Source organism: Ptychodera flava, chromosome 1 (genome assembly GCF_041260155.1).
Source record: "Ptychodera flava strain L36383 chromosome 1, AS_Pfla_20210202, whole genome shotgun sequence".
Taxonomy (NCBI): Eukaryota; Metazoa; Hemichordata; class Enteropneusta; family Ptychoderidae; genus Ptychodera; species Ptychodera flava.
In genome coordinates, this window is record NC_091928.1 from 3,198,461 (window position 1) to 3,220,911 (window position 22,451).

At 35.3% G+C, this 22,451-nt stretch overlaps 2 protein-coding genes across 2 annotated transcripts in view; one reads left to right on the forward strand and one right to left on the reverse strand.

Moving 5' to 3' along the window:
- Positions 1 to 3,324, reverse strand: part of LOC139119172 (probable splicing factor, arginine/serine-rich 6) — a 60,420-nt gene extending 57,096 nt beyond the window's left edge. Inside the window, exon 1 of the mRNA XM_070682877.1 lies at positions 3,141 to 3,324. Within this exon, the coding sequence (XP_070538978.1) occupies positions 3,141 to 3,267 (127 nt within the window). The 5' untranslated portion in view covers positions 3,268 to 3,324. The remainder of the gene's footprint in view (positions 1 to 3,140) is intronic.
- A 574-nt stretch (positions 3,325 to 3,898) lies between these two features.
- LOC139119720 (ADP-ribosylation factor-like protein 1) lies at positions 3,899 to 16,452 on the forward strand. Its single transcript, XM_070683625.1, has 6 exons — positions 3,899 to 4,034; positions 9,002 to 9,139; positions 11,289 to 11,370; positions 11,792 to 11,903; positions 14,779 to 14,957; positions 15,441 to 16,452. The coding sequence occupies exons 1-6, from the start codon at positions 4,031 to 4,033 to the stop codon at positions 15,469 to 15,471; spliced, it is 546 nt and encodes a 181-aa protein (XP_070539726.1). The 5' UTR covers positions 3,899 to 4,030; the 3' UTR covers positions 15,472 to 16,452.
- The last annotated feature ends 5,999 nt before the right edge of the window (positions 16,453 to 22,451 follow it).

Sequence of the window (22,451 nt, forward strand, 5' to 3'; positions counted from 1 at the left end):
GATCTTGCACCCTTGACATCTGCTGATACACACTTGACAGATGGTAAGATTATATCACTGACAGCATTTCATCTTGGTAATGCTTAAATGCCACCTGCTGGGTTGCTATACTGCATGACATTGAAGCAAGATGCAGATATTATCTTTTCATTTTAAATTAATTTTCAGTCTGTTGCAAGTGAAGGCAATTACCAAGGTGGGAGATGAAGTTTCTGGCAAAATTTACAGCAACAGCGTGATGACCAGAATTCAAGTAATAGATGCATGTACACCACATGATATCCTAGTCAGTTATTCATCAAAGACAAGCATATTAACACACATGACAGTTCTTCATGTGACTTTACTAGATACCCTATGACAGTGAGTTCCACACTACGAAATTAACTAACCTATGTGTGTACTAAGTCCCACATCATATAACCGACCAGTCTCTGAATACAGCCCTATCAGTATACCAGTACTCCATCCATCATTGCATTCTTACCAAGTTATCATTTTAACTGTCAGTGCATTTTTGAAAATTGCTTTAACAGGTAAAAGTGCATGTCATGCATGTCAATTAAAATTGCTATGACACAATTTGAATATCATTAACAATAGGCCATACATGCACATTATCTTCTGAGTTAATAAAATTGTGGAAACTTGGATGAATATAGCATTGAATGTACTGTGAATAAAGCTATTGGACAACAGGAATAATAAATAATTGTAAAAGGTACTGCTATATCATATGGGAGTTATTTCATCATACCGTACACTGAGAATTCCTAACATGTACATGTGGTTGAATATTCTGTTCTGTTTCTACGACAGAAAAATCTGAATTATTAACTTGCAAACTGACAACCTTTCTCTTTTCATTTTGGGGTTTAATTTTGATAATATAATTATGGAAATAATAATTGGTATGACAAATGGGATTAAAAATAGAACATATCATTAATTATGAATATTCAATTCTTAATACCTTTCCACCTCATTCTGTTTTTATGTAAATATTCCCTTGGAGTTTTGGACACTAGTTACCTGGCTGATATATATGGTACAAATTATGTGATCATTCAAAAGATATCAAAAAAGCTGCCTTGTGTATACATTCATCTGATTACCAGTTGCCATTAATAATACTGCTGTAGATTACATTTATCAACCATTTTATAATTGGCAGATCCATAGCCAAGCAAAGTGAATAGATAGTGACTGTATTCAAAGTCTGGCCACAACAGTAGCTGAATCTACATTAAATAAAGATTTTGACTTCCTTGAGAACAGTTCCTTGTTTTGTCTGAGTGGTGCTTTCACTATAAATTGCTATTAACAGATAAGAAGTTGCTGTCATTATTGTGGCACACATCCTGCTTCTATTCATGTCACATGATGCGTTTCACAAGCAATACCACAATAGCTCCCCTTGCATTCATAGTGTTGAGACTCAGAATGAATATTCAATATGCTAACAACTTCCTATTAGTCTACATGGCAAACTTTCTGTCTTTTCTACAACTCCTTGTAGTACTGAGGCAGTCATACTTGGTGAAAGAATAGCATTCTTGTTTGGAAAAAGGGAGACAATTCTGAGGCTTACTGCAAAAAATAAGAGAACAGAACGGGAATGGGAGATACTGCATTGGGTACTACTAAAAGCTATATGAGTCTTGCAAGAGCATAATATACACGGCCTCCAAGAAAACTGTGCCTCGAATTGTGGCAAGCAAAGTAGCATGTACGCTGCAAGGAAATATTTCAGCTATTGTAGCGCTACAAAATGACTGGATTACATGGACAATTGAACATTGAAGTTTAAGACATATTACCTGCAGTTTCATCAGGCTTTTCACCATTTCATGTATAGTTTCAATGTCTAACACTGTTCAGTATACCTTCACATGGTAAATTAACCCTCTTTTTTTATTATCTAATTAACCTGAATAATGTCATTACCTCAAATAAATACACATAATTACTTTAATTAGGTCTGACAGCAGCAAACAAAGTTAATAGTTCAGGGAAACAATAGAGGCCTACACAACAATAACGTCAGGCACATATTTTGAAAGTGATATTGACTGTTTAGCATCAGTTTTTATCTACCCACGCCTCTTCCTCCCCATATCACTATCAAAAGTGTTTGAGAACAAGTGTTAAGTGGTGTCTATGGTTATATCACATATCTGTATATGTAACAGATGTTTGAAAGATAAATGCATCACAACCAACCTGGGACACTTGTTTTTGTCTGACTGTCACAAGACAGTAACACTCGACTCTAGCAAAATATGTTCGTCTACATTCTAACTGAATTAACCATAGAGATTTACAAACTATCTCTACCTTGGCCTGGACGCAGAACTTACAGTAAATTAAAAGTGACTATTTTTAGTACTATGGGGGTAAAGCATTGAGACAGAAACTATAATAAATTTTACCAGTGCTAGCCTTGAAAGAACTTAAGTTTTTATTTGCAAGCGTAACCGTACATAGTTGTCGTGATATTGTACGGAATGTCATTTATTTTCGGTCAACGTAATCTGTGGATCAGTTTCGTTCGCGTTTCTCAGTTCCTCTTATTGAAACTTGCCTGATGATACGGCCGATCAAAGGTGTGACCGCGACCGACTTCCACATACGAAAGGCGATCTGGTCTTACGCGCTTGGCATACATTGATTATTTAGGTTGCGGACTTCGGATTTGGAGGAAAACTTTAGGGTCAAGTTTGAGATCTGACACAGTGACAATTTTTAAACAATGTATGCTGAACATTTTAAAATCATAATGATGTGATAACCAATTTTAATCCCATAGAAAAAGCTTGAGGCTCGAGAGCTCCGCCCACACACGCACCACAAAGCTTAACGGTTTGAGCGGAAATTCACTTTGCACGATAAATACCACCAGGTAAAAATGCTTGGAGAAAACATCAACCTGTGTTTAAACAGTCTTCAATATTTCTAGTTCTTCTAAACGCTTGTCAGTAACTCATTTTTGGAATACAACATGGCGGAGAAGGAAATATGAAACACTTGCCAAATTAGTCTGCTATAAACCTCCATCCATAGTATGGGTACCTTACATGTTGTCAGTGGTGTACAAGCGAAACTAGGAAACAAATTATCTATTGCTTTGTTTTCCTTACCGTATTTGATGTCACAGCGAGACAGACGTCCATAATGAGTGAAAATATTCTCAAGATCACGTTGACGAGTTTGCTTACTCAGCCTTCCAACGAAAAGCTGGGCACCTGGATCAGAGCCACGAGACATGTTGCTGTGTTTCGGTTGGCACTGGCGTCGCGTGTACGACTTTACGAGGAAATACAAGTCGTATTTACCGTAAATAATAACTACATAATTTAGCACACTCGCATTCGAAATATTTAGTTCAAAAATGTTCTAGTATACATATTATTCTCCCTTCGAATTTATAGATATTTATTAACATTTTTTTTGAAAGCTTAAATGAAAGCACAAATCAAAATTAAAATATCCTAATTTCGAATCTTGTCCTGTAATAAACAGATGCATTCTGCATTGGATGGTCGATTCTATTATTCGAAAAAGGGGCGGCAACGACCACAAAAGAGATGGAAAACAGCCTGATGGAGAAATGAAAGGAACGCATATATCGAGACCGAAAAGAAGGGCATTCTACAAATTTCTATCCCATTTTGTTGCGAAAATGTTTATGTAAAAATACCAGGATTCCTTCGTTAAAGTATAACATATACATGAGCGAACTGTACATCACCGACTAAAACAACTAGTAGCAACACATGTAAATCTAATGAGTTGAACGACAATTAATGAATATTTATACACTCCATCATTTTTATATTCCATTGCATTTACAGTGAAATACGTTGGGTTTTTTTTAAGCTACCGCACCCCTACGAGTACGAAGTTATTGTAGAAATCTCCTGACCTATTCCCTTTGACCCTAAGGACGTCATCCTCTTGTGCGCATGCGTATATTCCGATGAGCTCATCCCAGAAGTGACACGCTGGAGTTTCCAACAAAATACTGAAAATGGGTGAGTTTACCATTAATTTTACGTATTTCACGATACTCCGGGAGCCTATTCTTTACCTTTATTGAAATTTCGAATCCTAAGTTGACCAAAAAATCGTTGTCATTTTCAGAGGTGTTCGAATGACTCCATGAACGAGTAAAGTTCTGAAGAAATATATTGAATGATTTGTTAATTCCAATTTGTATTTGTAAATTGTAAACGCGGTGTACAATCAGACTGGTAGTAATAATATCTTGATAGTAGATCAAAATGCGATGTATATGAACAGAAACGATGACACAAATCTCGTTTAAGAAACGAAGTAGTATGATATATAATTCAAACGCCGTCGTAACCTTCCTTACATCGTTTTTAATTAAACAAACCTGTTGCCTTCATTACTTGGTGTAATGGTCACAAAGGATCGAGTGTGTGCGGAATGAGTAATCTTCACACACATTTTAAGATGAGGCGTCGTAAAGTGTATCACATATGAAGTGCAATATTTGTAAATCAATTAAGTTTTAGAAAGTCACACTAGATATTAGGCAGAGAATATAAGGGTTTTGTGGCCCAAATCTTCCACTCATTCCTAAATAAACAAACCTTTCAACAACAAGGAGTATAGACCGTGACAGGAACTACATGTATTGATAATATTTAGTTACTCCAACCTGTACATTCCAAGTGCCCCATCCTATGGTATGTACCAGTTAATGCTCTCCAAACCTTGTGCAAATGTACCACTGCACTGCTACTCAACAAATAACTGTGGATCAACTTTAGACGTTGTTACGTCTACAATTCATCTTACGCAAGGAAGGTACAGTTTAATGGCAAAGCCTTAAACAATGAAGTCACTATATCTTCCTCCTCAGGTCTAATATACAAAATAAGTGACCTTATCTGGAAGAAGTTACCGATACTGATTGTTAGATGGTGCCGGCATGGAGCTCAAAATGAAATCTCCTATGAGCATACAAGTTCAAGACAGGTTACGTCTTCATCCTGTTTAGTACATTGTAATGTTCATGTACCAAAAATGTCAGGTTTCATACAGAAACAACAATTGGTTTGCTTATACTTTAACCAATGAAGTTATTAATTGCAATATTAGTGAATGTTGTATAACAGATATTAACGCAGTTCATTGCAACACATGTTATTAAAAGCTGGATAAGTCAATTCGGTCATAGTGTAAGTGCTATTTTTAGTCATATGACACTCTGAAATACAATAATCACATAATAATATGATGTTAAAATGTGCATTTACAATAAGAGTTGTGATACACTGTCAATATCTAAAGTTCCTGTGGACCACAAGATTGTAAAGTTGTAAAGTCTAGTTGGCCAACTACAGGTCCATGATTTTATTGGTTTGTAATTTGATGAACGTCTCTGGTAACACTTTTCTATGTTTTCAATTTGTGGTTGTGGTATTGACAAATGACTTTGGGAATAACATTGACAATATATATCAAGTTAATCAATTAGGTTAATAAATGCACTAACACATTCTACAAAACCTTTAATTCATCCACTATGAGGATACTATTCAGTCCAATGTCCAATGAAAAAACATCAAAACGCTTTGAATGGGTCAAACATGAGATGTAAAAATAAGTTACCTAGTTCACTTACACTTAGGCTATTTAGGGCTTTAATTTTCAACTTGTGCTAATTTTGAGGAGTCACCAGGAAAGCATTCATAAGGTCCCCAAACTTTGAAAGTGATTATTTAGTTTTAATACAACATTATGCAAAAACACAGTTTATCAGACCTTACTCTTCAGTTCCATTGAAGATATGACATGAAGTGAATCAAATCAATGATGTTATGAAAATACTAATTTGTTTCAGATTATGCACTGTTCATACGAGATAAGTACTGTACCTTCTGTTATGACTGGTCAGACTAAATTCCCATTGTTCACGTAGTCATTTTAAAATCATACTTAATGTTTACACAGTCGTGAAACAGTTGGTGCTGATATCATCATCATGAACTGTCACAAAAATTTATGGTTTTTATCCATGAAATTATCAGAATTTGAAAAATATAATTTTGCACTATTAATAATTTATCCATTTATCTATCTGTCCATACACAATATATACATACAGTAATATACATATATTATACTTATATGTAATATACATATATGTAATTTTATTACTAGTGCACATTGTATGTGAACTAGTAATGTGGAGTGAATTTTTCAACACCTACATGTATGCTGTGTCAGGGTACATGTACAAACCAATAACCTGTCAAATGTGTTTCAATCAATATGACACTTATCAAGAAAACTTACTTCAGTAACATGTTTTAGTTATTTAACCCTTTTCCTGCCAAGTCCATATTTCACCACCAGGACAAGATGATTAAAATTAATGAAACTTAACGTATTCCATATGATTTATTTTAACATAATACTGTACATTTGAAGGCTGTTGAAAACATAATACTGTAAACTTAATTTTTTTTGGACAAAAGATGCTATAACATACCAAGCCAAGCGGGTGAAAATACGTCATGTTTTGGCTCAATACCGCTTTTTACTGACTTGGCTGATGGGGAAGTAATACAGTTATTACTGTCTGGCAGGAAAAGGGTTAAACTACGAAATCTTGATTGCTTCAATGGTTAAAAAATCTAAATTCACAGAAAAGATGGAAGCTGTTCAAAAAGTATGTGAAATTTTCCATCTGTATGATATTCACTGTCAATTTTTCTTGCATACATCTTTACTTGCGTTGTGTACCGGGGCTTTACAGTTAACATGTATAGTTACATTAAATGAATTAAACCATTATCCCTCCAAGTTGCTCTTCTGTATCCATTTCTTCTGCATACTGCATCCAACCATTGAAAAGTATTGATTATTGTCAGGAGATGAATTACAGCAGAGATGTATGAACATTCGGATATTTCTTTCTATAAGATGATGGCAATATTTTGAAAACTATGAATATTGTGCACTGTTGTTGACAGGTTTTTTCCTTCATTTGCATGACACAGCTGAATCTAACTCCATCAGCACCGTGTATAAGTTAATGAATGACAACAAAAGCCATCACAGCTTCACAAATCAAAACCTGTATCTACCCATTGCTAGGTATTCATCAGTCAGAATCCCTCATTTGTCACCAAAGTACCTGTCAAAACCATATGTTTTCTGGCTAATACATTTGTATGTGATGCAGTGCAAAGGTTGTACTGGTAGAATCACACAACTACCGCAATATTTATCTGATTGCAGAAATGCTCACCATCAGTCCCTACCAATTTTTGAAAATTCCTTCTGTCAATATTTTTATTCTGGAGTCTCTCCTCCATTACATCACAGATGAATGATCCATTGGTTGATACAGTACGACATGACATCAGTATTCACCAGTATTTACAAATTAAAAAAGCAATGCATTTAGCTTTTACAAAGCAACGTAGGATTTTAGGTAATCTAATGACTAGATCAAAGATACGCTGTATGCTCTATAATTGCATAGGGAGTGCTACATATATTTGTATACCATAACACAATGATTTGAAATATATTTGTGAAATATACCCAATATGACATGATTGAAATAGTCATACAGAAATTAATGAACACATAAGGGACTGTCTCAGATTGTCGCATAAGTTTAAAAAGCTAAATTCATTCCCTAGCTTAGTAATTGTGCCTGTTCCGACCATGCTATATAGTGAATATAGCAGGGTTATTTTAATGTCTCGGCCAATCAGATTACAGTTAACATACTGGTATGATATAATACTATGATCTTGACTAGAAAACTTGCTGCTTTCTTAGGGACCATCTCAGATTGTCGCATAAATTTAAAAAGCAAAATTCATTCATTTACGAGGGGAGGGGATTTGACCTCCATTCAATTAGTGAACTCTACTTTTGCACTTTTATTTTATGATTACAAGTTCTCTGTACATTGTGTGTAAAAATAAACAAAACCTGCACACTCATACCAACAAATTTTGCTATAACTATTTCCAACTTGTTTGTATCATGCTGACAGAGTGACGGTGGTTAGTACTCAAATTTGATCAATTACTTGATGATGTAATGTGGTCAGGGGAACATATTCTTCAGTAGCTGTAGCAAAATGCTACATTGTATTGTCAGGCAGACATCAACATTTTGCACTTTTGAACTTTAGTTTAGGGGAGGGGGGTTTTGATATAAGAAGTTTCTTTTTTTGAATTTATGTGACAATCTGAGAGGGTCCCTAAGACTATGAAATCTGTGATCATCACAGCACAGTGGTGAATTCTTGTACTTCAATGCACAGATTTACCTGACTGAGTGAGAGTTATCAGGGTAGACTACTTCCTGTACCAAAGTCATTGTGTTTTAACTGAAGTATAAATGTATTCTATTATGGCTTTTGTGTAACACCTATTCAGCGTTCTCCAGACCTTAAAAAACAGAGTTGGCTAATTCACACAGTAACACCTAATTTGTAGTTTCTAAGTTGTTCAAGAGAATTTGTGTACTTCATAACATATCAGTAGAATTGTCCAGAAACATAGGGATGGTCCATCTTCAAATGTACTGACAGAGAACCCATTGTCTGTCATGCCAAAAGATGTGACAATGCACCCTGTCATTGTGATACCTATAAAAATATAGTAACTTGCTGAAATGTCAGTATTTTATCAAAAAGAAGTTTGAAGTTTGAGCTTCCGGTTTCAGCTGTCTTTTTTTACTACACTCACTTTTATGGTTAATGTTGTGGTGGTCGAGATCTGTGCTTCATTGACAACTTGAATTGTTGGTTTCTGGGACTCAGAAGTTAAGAACAACACATGTAATGGTATCCATAGAGTACATGGGGCAAAACTGATTTTGTTCCAAGATAATTTATGTGATACCAGTTATCTTTGCATTTTGATACTTTTGTCATGTGCTTTTTGTAATCAATTGTTGAATGCTAACATGGATATTATCACTGTTTTTATATCTACAGGAGGGTTTTTCTCCAGTATATTTTCAAGCCTATTTGGGGCAAAAGAAATGCGAATCTTGATCTTGGGTCTTGATGGGGCTGGAAAAACAACAATTTTATACAGATTACAGGTCGGTGAAGTCGTCACAACCATTCCAAGTAAGTATGAAAGCCATAGACAATGTGAGATAGAAACCTAAAAATACTGCAAGGTGTATAATAGTAAAGGCTTATAAGTGAATTACCTTCAACTTGATGCTTCATTAACTTCTCCATTACTAAATTTTTGAACATCTCTGTTGTATTCTCTGGGGAGTTGACATTTTCAAGGGGTGAGCTGGTCATTGTTACCAGGACTTGACCACCCCCCATCCCCCCTTCTTGGATGTATATACAACCCTCCCTCACTCTCTCTTACCAACACAGTCATTATTTAGTAGAAATCTTACATGTTGCAATCATTTACCAAGATTTCCTAACTATTGCCAAGACTACTAAAGCTTGTGCATGATACTTGATGATCTCTGAATCTAGGGTACATGTAAGTGACATGCATGCAGTCGCCATCCTTTCAAAACTGTTTATACTGTATTAATGCAGTAGTGATGTTCTGGAATTTATATACCTTGAAGCAAGATGACAATACACCATATTTTATTAAGTCCTCTTCTCAGGTTATTCACAGTTTCCTACCTCTTGAAACACTTTGAAATGTTAGTGTTAATGAGAGTGCTTTCAATGTGTCCAAAGGAAAAATAATAGTAATATTATCTTCTCATTTAATGGAAGAAGTTTTATTTGTACTTACATTTAAGGAAATTCACCCATCAAAAATAAAAGACTCAAACTTTTGCTCAAACTTTCCTCAAGCAAACTGTCAACCGTTCTCTTTGAAAAGCAAGAATAAAAATTGGGTCACCGTGCAAATTTTGGGACTAGAGAAACAAATTATTAAATGTTTACCAATATTTGAAATTCAAAATGGTCACCATCCCTGTGTGAAAAAAAATTGCTGATTTTCACAAAACTGAGCCAGTGAAAACTTTCTTTACTCCAAGGGCTTCAAATAAGCCCCTACAAGTGGTAGAGCAAAACACAGAATTGTAAAAGTCCAAATATCTGTCCCAGAGGCACATTCTGCATGTACCTTACATACTCTTTGTATGCTTCATCCTGAACAAAAAGTTTTGCCTATGATACAGAATGAAAGACTGCTAACTCTCACATTCACTGTAGGGATATACTTCTTTCCACATGTTAAAATCACCTTAACACTTCTATTTCTGAGCTACAGTAAGCAGTAAAATTTAGTTCTGCAAAAGCAACTGAATGACTGAACATTTTAAACAATTGATAGTTCAACCATTAGACTCCTTATCAACAATCTGTCATGATGGATATATTGCACCAGTAATCTATACTTTAATTGTAACAAAGTGGAAGGATATTAAGATCATTTTTTAAATAACATTTATCAGAAATTTATTTGTATTATACCTGTAATTTCACAACAGCTGTGGCATTACTACTTGTAATTTAACAAGTGGTAGCGGTGCATGATTCAGCCATGCAAAATTCCCACATGTATTCAAAGTCTCCAATCAGAATGTACATTTGTATGGTCATAACAGAAGTACAGCAGTTGTAACCAGTATATGAAACAGTCAATGAGCAACTACCTTTGAAACACAGAGAGACTAACTATAGTATTTGAAAGAAAATTTGCAGCTTCTTTGTGGTGAATATCACCATGTGTATGCATGTAAGAACCTCAATTTCCCTGCTAGCATGGTGGCTGTTACATCAACAGCTGTTGATAGATTTTGTAATCAAACAAGACATGAGGGGCCAGCTGGTGAAAATCATATTCAATTATTGCTTTATTTGGTAATTTATTACCATCTTTCATTTATGTTGGAACATTCTATATATATGGTAATAACAATACAAAAGATTGCAATGTTTCAACAAAAGAATATGTAAATAATTATTGTTATGTAAATTACCTCTGATGTACTGGCTGCTAAATACTTATATTTTATCTCAAAATTGTGATTTCTCATAAACTTTTGTGCAATGTTATTTACATATCTAATATACATTGTTGTCAAACAATTCTTCCATCGTATGGCAATGGTTAGAAATTCACTCACATCATCTGATTCTTTGTATTTTTACAGCAAACAATTACTGTATCTGTTGTCCATGCAGAGTTTGCTTAAATCATCGCAAAGTTTGTGATTGAAATTAGTGAAAATTGCTTTGTTCACTTAGAGAAAAGTCTCACAATTTCTGTTTGTTTTCACAGCGATTGGATTCAACGTAGAAACAGTCACATATAACAACCTTAAATTTCAAGTCTGGGATTTAGGAGGACAAACGAGTATAAGGTATAGCTAACCTCATTATGTTCAAATGGAAAATACATGCATTGAAGAAGAGTTCATGTACTCAATGTATTTGGAAGTGTCAATACAACTTTGTTTTGGTTAGTGCCAAATGATATAAAGGGAAAATTCCTTATGTCAACATTAATATTGCCGTGATATGTTCTCCGCATTTGCTGTGTACCACATTCTGTTTCATTAATTTTGCTTGATTTTACTAAATGTTTGTAATAGTTGAAAAAATATACAGAAATATACAGTTTAATATCATATTTTCTGAGTTATCAGAGAATTGGCTTTACCCTTCACTACTATAAGACTTTCCCTCGTAACTGTCATGTAAGGACATCATGACAAAAATGTGTGTATCCATGATCCCACAACAATGTATCATGTTTGCTGACTGTCATTTACTTTCTTTCAGGCCATACTGGAGGTGTTACTACTCTAATACAGATGCTATAATCTATGTAGTTGATAGTTGTGATAGAGACAGAATTGGTATTTCTAAGTCAGAATTAGTAGCAATGCTTGAGGTGAGTCTTGTAAATATTCATGAAATGTTAGTATGGAGCCAGTCCCAGCCATCATCAATGCTGGTACTTAGTAGCCAACACTGTACAGTGTATTGGTAAAGCTGTCTGTAGTATCAACCTCACCATTGAAAGTTCAGCTAAAACTGCACAGAGTTGTGCATTTATCTACAAGTAACCCCATCAATTACTAGTATATCACAGTTAAGTTCAAAGGTCACAAGTATGCCAACCACAAATTTATTTTAAGGTGATACGGAAGGATTCAAAGCGCGCGTTGGTTGCTATCGCCGTCAACTTCCAAACCCGCACTTTTGCACCTGCAAAATCTTACCATTCTGTTGTTTTCTATGGATTTTAGATCTGAATATTTTAAAATGCCCAAAATCTTTCAACTCTCTCAATTGTGAACCTATTTAGCTGACTTTTGGTTGGGTTATTGAAGTCATACATGAGAACATAGATAAGCGTGTGTTTCTAAACTTCCGGACTGTTTATGAGATGTCGCCGTTAAACCCTACAAATTTCACAAAATGACACAGTAGATATTTTCCTGTTCAAAAATTGTTTGTACTCAAACAGATAACCTAATTCATGCTAGGGCTCTAAACAGGTATCTCATGTGTTACATTCTGAAATTTTGGAAAATTTGGTGAAATTTTTAGGAGCTGAAACGTTTTAAAATAGAGCTGTGAAAATTTGTATATGTGTGACGTCACTGACCAATCGCCTGACAAACCTGCATCTTTGGAATTGTATGGTTCCGTAAATCTTTATTATGCAAAGACAACCATGACAACTTTGCATTTTGATTGATTTTAGGAATTACCCTTAGCAACCGTTGCTTAGCAAGTTGAATCCTTCGATATCGCCTTAAACAGACATTGGTAGAACTTATACTTGGATCAGAACAGCACTTGTCCTGTATGAATGGTTTTCTATCGAGAGAACCCCAGGTCAAAAAGGAATCCTTTCTCTGCATGGAACACTTCTGTAAATGTTGTCAAATTAAAGTTCAGAGCAATTGAATCATATACAGTGTAATTTTAACATTCAAAAGTAGACAATGATATCAAATAGGCATTGTGTGGATGATGTATCAGCAGTGTTGGAAACTGGGCCAAAATATTTGCCAGACATCAGGACTGGTAACTTTCAAAACTTGCCTGTCCTGCCAGAAAGTTGCCTGTCCTGAATTTTTGACAAATCCATTCATTCAAAAAACACAAAACCATTACGTACTTCAAACTGTAAACAACTTTATTTTCAACATGAGTATTAACTGTGATCTTACAAACAAACTGTTCTGAATTCCACTGTTTGAAATGAATTCTAATCCGGACTTGAATACAAAATTTCTACAATAACAATGCTGATAACACTCTGATACATTGTGTTGATAACCGAGTACTGGACATTTCATCATGGATCTGTGCATGGTCTCCTTGATGAAATCAGTGCTGACATGAGTCAAGCACAGATTACATCAAGTCAGTGTCACTACCAACATCACTTTCCAGGAGATCAGAAAAGTCTGATTCATAATCAGAGTCCAGTCCCTGTCCTGCTACAAATGACTGCAGCATCTGCCCCATATATGCCCCAATGGGGAAACTGAATTTTTTTTTAATTTGTCTCCATTTCATGCCACAACTTATCGTATAAAACCAAGATGCAATCTGTCATCGAATTGGTACTACAATCAACCAAACTGAAAAGATTGCTGAGTAATACAGAAAACATCATCTGGCAAAGAAAATCAAAAATTGAGAGAGTTGCCATATAAGTAATCATAGTTGGCGGCATGAATTAAATAAACCAATACTCTCCTCAGACCAAACCGATTTCAAAGGCAGTTTACAGAAAATATTGTTAACGAAACCATGAAACCTGGGAATGGCTAAACACAGAGAAACAAGATTTATTTCTCGAAACAGCCCTTCACAACATGCTTTTCAAACACCGGAAAGCAGGCACCAATATTGACCCGAAAGCTATTACAAAGTCCATGAAAAATTGACACAAAACTAAAAGTTCGGATAATCGATTTAAATGCCTAAAACAAACTAATCGTTGACAGATTAGTACAACATTTACTGTTAACATAACGAGCACTAGCAACGCTCAAAATATGCCCTAAAACAAAAATCCTTATAAGCGTCCAGAAACTCCGGTCGATGCTGGGTCATGTTAATTATAATTGACACCACACACCGGATCGCTCATTATAGAGTCAGTCAATAGTGGCTAACTCTCTCAATAACGAATCTGGCTTCTCCTCTTCGAGGACGAAGATGACTTCATCACACAACCAAGCGGATGGGATACAAAACAAGAGAGCGACTGATGAAGGAACCCCATTTTTGGTTCCGAAACACCGTTAAGACGAATCACTCAATCAACAAACCGGTTTACCGGGGACCCAGATCACATGACTAGGGTCAAAGCACTATCGATTCACCGGTGTCTCGCCATGTATTCCACACAAAATAAATGCAATGATCCTTTTATTCACCATATCGTAATACTGAACAATCTTGGTAGAGCCGATGTGTGGAATTGCCCTCATTTTCCTTTATATTCCTTTATAAGCAGCTGATCGATGAGATTACTGGGTATGCCGTATGGGCTACTATCGAGAGCCCGACACACGGACGTGGAAGTAGAATTTTCCTCCCGTCCGACTGAAAAGTTACCCGTCTCGGACGGGAGGACGGGCGGTAGTTTCCAACGCTGGTATCAGATAATATTTCATTTGTAACTGATAATTTTCAACTACAAGTTCCATTGAGTGTTCTAGTAAGTTTCCATTTAGTTGGACCTGGCAAAGCTGTTTCTCAAGAAAAAAAAAGGAAAATCTTGTCACTTTCTTTCACAGGAAGAAGAACTTAAAAAGGCAATATTGGTAGTTTTTGCAAACAAACAAGATTTGGAAAATGCAATGTCACCGTCTGAAGTAGCCAATGCTCTTGGACTTCCAGCAATCAAAACAAGAAAATGGCAGATTTTTAAAACATCAGCAACAAAAGGAGAAGGCCTTGACGATGCTATGGAGTGGTAAGTCAATGTCAATGTTGTCCTGACCTTGTCTTGTGATGTGACATGTACTACACTATCCATACGTGAAATGTTGACAGTTTTTAATAGTTTCTCTACAATACTATGACCGAAGACTCAACTTCTCAAGTAAAAATTGGTACAAACACTCCTAAACAGAGATAGTTAAACGTGATCAGAATAATTACTAAATTAGTGAAGGAAGGTGTTTTCACAGGTGTAAAAGGCCCTTGTTTGACACATAATGGCATGGTCATCAAGTAGATGTAAGTTGTCTGCCATATCACATCAATTATCAGCAACAAGTATGGTTTTTACCCAGAATCTTCCAGCCTTATATAACAAGAGAAAGGTTGTAAATATCAATGTTGTCAGATAGAAAACACCTGTTGTAATTGCTAGGTTATTGAACCACATCCAGAGAATAAAGTGAAAATCTGGACAATACTAACTGTCAGTTTATATTTATATTTTCCATTTCAGGCTGGTAAATGCACTGAAGACAAGACAATAACATTTCAAAGACATTCCCTTGTACAGTAGTAACTAGTTTATATTTCATGATATTGGTCAAACATTTGATTTTCAGAAGTGAAATTTGTACACTACCCTACCATGATTGTGAAAATACAGTGTCAATTCAAAATAGTTGGCAAAAAAGAAACAAAAAGTTCAGAGTAAAATAAATGAGCTGTCTTTCAGTTTTGAATGAACCTCCTCAACCTGTTCACCCCCAATTCTCTGTAAACAGGTCCACTATCGTCATTGCTAACAATTGGTTTGGACCAAACCATTGTGGTGAGAGTGTAAAGGTAGTTGCTTCTTTACAAAATCAAATGGTTGACCATACTGCCTTCATTTTAGTTTTCAAATGTAACTTAAGTTTTGTTATCAAAGGTAGAATACAATTCTTAGAAGATAAAATGTTCACAGAAGTGTCCTAGTTTGTATTTTTTCTGAAATGGACAACATTGCTCATCTGTGGAAAGATTAGAGCTAGTTCTCAAGAGTGGATTTTCACGCCTTATGTGCATGCCAGGGCTTTTACTGAAAATTCTTGATACATGGTGATTTATTTTCTTTCATCAATTATTGATAAAATTTGTGAAAAGCACCTACTTAGTGATGTTTTTCTAGTAGTGTTTCAAATATTTTTTCACAACTTTACTCTGTGGTTGTTTCCTAGGGTGGGGACAGAACAGCAGTCTTTATTGTATGGAATGTGAATATGTGGATGGGATTTCAAAATTTCATATTTTTATGTGATTGGCTCTTCACAGATGAGAGCCACGTTTTGATTGATCATTGTCAGTGAGAAACTAAGTGTCAATACTGATTAAATATAATAAGTTATTTGACTTATGTATTATTTCTTTCTGAATCACATTTTTAATGTCATTTTGCATGTTTGGGTTGGAATTCCTATATTCCTTAAAACTACACTAGTTCATTTTAATCAACTAGATGGGAAATAAACTATATTGATCATACTTTATAGAGACACTGGATCTTATTAGTCCCCGCGGACGAAGTCCGGCGGGGACTTATAGATTGGGTCCCGTCCGTGTGCGTCCGTCCGTCCGTCCGTCCGTCCGTCCGTCCGTCATCAACAGTTTCTCAGACACTGCTGAACCAATTTTGTTCAAACTTGGCACAAAGGCATAGCACTATGACCTACAGATGCACATCGATTTATTTTGCATACGATCCAATATGGCCGCCAGACGGCCATTTTATTACGATTTTTTCATGTACAGAGCCATAACTCAGGCATGTTTCAACCGAGTTTATTCAAAGTTGGTACAAGGACAATGACCAATGTCATATATATGCATGTCGATTTTTTTTGTGATACGATCCAATATGGCCGCCAGGCGGCCATTTTGTTTTGATTTTTTCATGTACAGAGCCATAACTCAGGCATATCTCAACCGATTTTATTCAAAGTTGGTACAAGGACATTGACCTATGTCATATATATGCATGTCGATTTGTTTTGTGATACGATCCATATATGGCCGCCAGGCGCCATTTTGTTTCGATTTTCCATGTACAGAGCCATAAGTCAGGCATATCTCAACTGATTTGATTTATTCAAAGTTGGTACAAGCACATTGACCTATGTCATATATATGCACGTCAATTTGTTTTGTGATACGATCCAATATGGCTGCCAGGCGGCCATTTTGTTTCAATTTTTTCATGTACAGAGCCATAACTCAGGCATATCTCAACCGATTTTATTCAAAGTTGGTACAAGGACATTGACCTATGTCATATATATGCACATTGATTTGTTTTGTGATGCGATCCAATATGGCTGCTGTGCAGCCATTTTGTTATGATTTTTTCGTGTACAGAGCCATAATTCAGGCATATCTCAACCGATTTTATTCAAAGTTGGTACAAGGACATTGACCTATGTCATACATATGCACATTGATTTGTTTTGTGATACGATCCAATATGGCTGCCTTGTGGCCATTTTTTTTACGATTTTCCATGTCCTGAACCATAACTCAGACATGTATCAAGCAAATTTATTTAAAGTTGGTACAAGGACATTGACTTATACCGTAGTATACATATGTACTTCAATATAAATATGTACTTTGTTTGTTTCTCGATATGGCCACATGGTGGCAATTTTGTTATGGTTTTTTTCATGTCGAGAGCCATGACTCTGGCAAGTCTCAACTGATTTTATTCAAAGTTTGTAACTGGACATTGACTTATGTCATACATATACATGTGATTTTTTAAACAGTAAGATCAAATATCGCTGCGTGGCGGCGATCTTGTTACGATTTTCTCATATATTGAGCCATAACTCAGACATATTTCCACCAGTATCATTCAAAGGTGGTACAAGGACATTGACATATTTCATACATGCTCGTCAATTTGTTTCATGTCATGTAGCAGTATCATGTCAATTATTGAACTTTCATATTAGGCTGATATGTCAAGAAATACTGCATCAAATTTCATGAAACTGTACACATGCTAAGCTCACATTGCTTTAACATTGAAAAAGACATTTATCAGTGTCATTTTAATTAATTTGTAATTGCATATGTAATGATCTTTCCTAATTAGAGTGATATCCACAAATGCAACGTCAAATTTGATGAAACTTGATACAGATGTTGATCTCATAGTGTTGTAAATCCTGTATTAAACTTTATGAAATATGGTACCGGTGAAAATCTATTAGTGTTAGGATAGTATGAAAAATGTTTTGCAACATCCTGTCAACTAATTCCCAGTTGACTCATTTAATGACCTTTAGGATAGTGGCCTACATTGGTTTTATGTTTTCATCACCATGGAACTCATTCTTGGCGATTGAGTGCCATCTGTATCAAAGTATTTTTTATCACAGGACCTGTAATCAAAGTACCCATTAGCAAGCAGGGACTGTGTCATCAACGATGACTTGTTTTTTTTGATATCTGAGATACACAATGCATTTTCCACTGATAGTTAAAGCTTCAACCATGACCCTGGCTCTCCAAAATGTAGCAGCTACCCATTTCATGATGCGTACAGGAGGGTTCTATGAAAGTCACAATTTCCCTAATGAACTTATATATTCAGATTCTAAATGGGGACAAAACACAGTTTCTACAGCCAGTAAGCCAAAAGATTGTTTCAGTAGAACGCTGCCAATTAAAAGTGACCCAAATCTTGCCAGAAAGTTTCACTCCCCCCATCTTCCAAGTCATCAAAGAGCAATGTTGAACCAAAACCTAGAGTATTTTCACCAAATTGGCAATGGTATATTATAGCTGGTTTGATAGTAAAATAATAGTGACTTCAAATATTCAAGTTTTTGTTGAATTTTTTCAACATGTAGGACACGTTATGCCTCTTTAGTCTTAACCAACTTTACTAGATTGTGACATGAACTTGGCACGATTAGGGTTATTAGACATTGCTTCTTTTGTAAGACCATTTTACTTCTTTCCATGAACTCAAAATGAAAAGCAAGAACAGAGACCTGTCTTTAGATTTTAATGATAATTGACTCAAGAGTGGATGAATGGTGTTGCAACTCAAAAAGTCAAATCACTCACACAAATACCAACATTTCATTAACCCTTTGAGCGCTGTAATTTTCTCCCGTCAAAATTCAAGTGCAAAATTTTACCAATTTTTATGAATTTTCCTGTAATTTTTGATAATTTTTGACCAAATGGACATCACATTTCATGGGCTACAGTCTTTTCTCAAAATTTTGGCAAAAATCTGAGAAAAATTGACATGGGTTTATTTTATGTAGGGGACAAAAATAGACTTTGGCACTCAAAGTATAAATTGCCCCATAACCCATTTATGGCATGAGTAAATGCCCCAAAGATTCTGGTTCAAAAACCTGACAAGAAAATAATACCATTTCTTGATAATTGCCTTGTGTCCCTGCGAAGAAGCGTCATCATTAATATCTTATAACTGAGTAAGCTATCTGTACTCATCTTCTAGTAGATTATTTTACCATACAATGCATAAGATAACCATGAGTTAGCTAACTGTGTTCGTCTTGTAGTAGATTATTTTACCATACAATGCATAAGATAACCATGAGTTAGCTAACTGTGTTCGTCTTGTAGTAGATTATTTTACCATACAATGCATAAGATAACCCTGAGTAAGCTAACTGTGTTCGTCTTGTAGTAGATTATTTTACCATACAATGCATCATCCCCGAGTTAGCTAACCGTGCTCGTCTTGTAGCAGATTATAGTCGCGCCAGCGGCTTACTGACTACGCATGCGCATATTTATAATATACTATTCGACTAACCGGAAGTGTACCCTACCTCCATGGGCGCCGCCATGTTTTTTTTGAGTACTCGTAAATAAACAAATACAAAACGTGCTAATTATTATTTTATAACATGCCATTTATAAAATATATCTTTTGTTAGCCAGTTAGTGTTAATTCACCTTTTCGCTGATACAAAATATCGTTAATATCACGCATAAAAAGTAGAAAATGGGAGAAAACCGTCGTGCATATGAACGGGGGCATATGCAAAGAATGCTGGGATTGAATTTTAGAAAAGCGCCCCCTGTGTCAATAACTAGATTCAAAAATTGCCAGTTTTTAGACGGAACGCTCTAGTTTTCAGCTTGCAAGTGGAAGGTGGGCAGTGCGGTTACCATTGCTATGGTAACGATGGCATAATAAGTCCCTTGTTTAACACAATAGGCTGTTATCATGGTAAAAATTGCCAATTTTTGTCCAACATTTTTACACATAAAAATCTATAAGTTTACCTGCACTGCTGCAGGGTTTGACGTCGTGTACGTACATGAACTGCTTTCATCAGAGGGAAACTGGGCATAGTTGTCATACAAACGTTTATAGAGTAACAATTAATTCTATTTTGTCATGAATCAATACAAATAACATATTGCCCATCTTGGAACCCCTGGCGCGACACCAAGGGCTGAACCCTATATAATATTCACTATACAATGGGTAAGATGACAGCTTGCTGGTTTGAGTTCTGAATCTTTCAGCTTAACACTGTAAATATTGTCACCATGCAGCTACAGTGCCAATCCATAGCAATGATGTCCCACTACTTAGCTCAGACTTGGAATGTTGTCCTATGGTGATATCAGTGAGACCATCAGTGAATAGTGAGTGCATGCATTTACCGTACTCAGCTGCATCTACATTCTTTGCATCCAAAAATAAAATTGCACAGCAATGGCATTCAAAGGGTGTCTGTTAACTGTCAAAATTCACTGCAGTAGTCAACCACACATCAATGAGAAAGACATAACCATGGAAACATTGCTCAACATGTCTTTGAAATTTTCATATGAGAACATCCAGCAGAATTAGATCAATTGAAATGCACAATCTGATAAATTGAGAACTTGGATGTTAGAATGCCTGTGTGTATCATGTTGTATTACACTGTACCTAGTCCAAATAGCCTTACTTGATGGTAATCCGTGCTATTTGTTACATTGTGACCGCTCATCTTTAGTGTGGACTCTTTCTTTGTATTTTATATGACATTCAAATGTACATTTTTACTGACATTTTCTTTTATTTGATAATTTTGTCTTCATCTGGCTAGATGAAATAAAACACATCAACAGATCTGCAAATCTGATCATGACTTGGATTAAATCTCACAAGATGCATTACAACATCTCACAAGATATTAAATTATACATCAGTTATTTTAGAACACAATGTTCCTGATGATAATACCTAGTATGTCATGATGACTAAGTAAAGAATACAAAGTGCCTTGTGTCAGTCAATCCCTAAACAATAATCAATTCTTTGCTATAGAATTTTGGGTTCTTTTCAAAATTTAAGTTTGTTGTTGGAATTTTTCACTTATAAAAATGACACATACACCTTGCTTTTTATGATGAAAAAGATGAAAACTTTGAATGTCATGAGGCATCAATTTTCTTGTTTTGCATGGGAAATATTTTTTTTTTCTGTTTTTTTGAATACATTGAAAACAGGTGTGAAACCTTCATTTAACAAGATTATAAATCACAAAGAGACTAGGCTGTTTCCACTTTTGATTTCAGTGCTGTTTTATCTGTCAGAACTGTTTGAACCGATCTCCCCTATTTGCCCATGGGGAAGTCCCATTGCCTACTACACCATAGCAAAGAGATAGAAGTAAAATATCAATATTGTATTGATAATAATTCATCATCTGACTTCTGTGAAAATTAGTTTTTAAAGAGACCTGTCTTACCATTGATGAACTCTCTGAATGCCCTACAAAAATATTTTCAAATTTGGAAATACTTAAAATATCTAAAATTAATTCTGGATTTTTTCCCTGGTAAACTCAGTCTAATAATTCACACCAACCTGCAGTCTGCTGCTGTTGCTCGAAAGCTACTTTATTTTCAATGTTCAGGGTGTAATCCTAATGAGACGAGTTGAAGAGTCTCACTGTATCTGGGAGAAAATATTCAAAATTCAAAGAAACAAAATTCTAACTGATGTAGAAGCTCATGACATTTTGTGTAGACTTCTTATTTCCATGTGTTAATGTTATTTAGACATTACCTATAGCACTCAACAGTGGAAATAGCCGTGCCTTAGTGTAAAGATCTAAATGTACCAGAGATTAATTATTTAAATGTAAAATATTCAATATCATACATTAACTTCTCCTTTGCATTATTAAAGTGTGACAAATGTACAAAATGTTGTGTTGTGTTTTGTTTGCCTGTTGCACCATAGAAAATTAAGTCTTGGATGTCTTCTTGTTTTTTTTGTTTACCAACATGTTGCATGGCTCAATCAATTATGACTGACAAACAATAAAAAACATATTAAAATGTAGCGATGACATATACCATTGAAGTTGTAACTTGTTATTGCTTTCTTTGTTATTTGTTAGTATTTCAGATATACAAGACATGCAATGTCTTGTTGCAGTTGTGCTTTTCTTTGACAGAAAATAATCTGAGTAAAAATTGTTATTTTAAATAT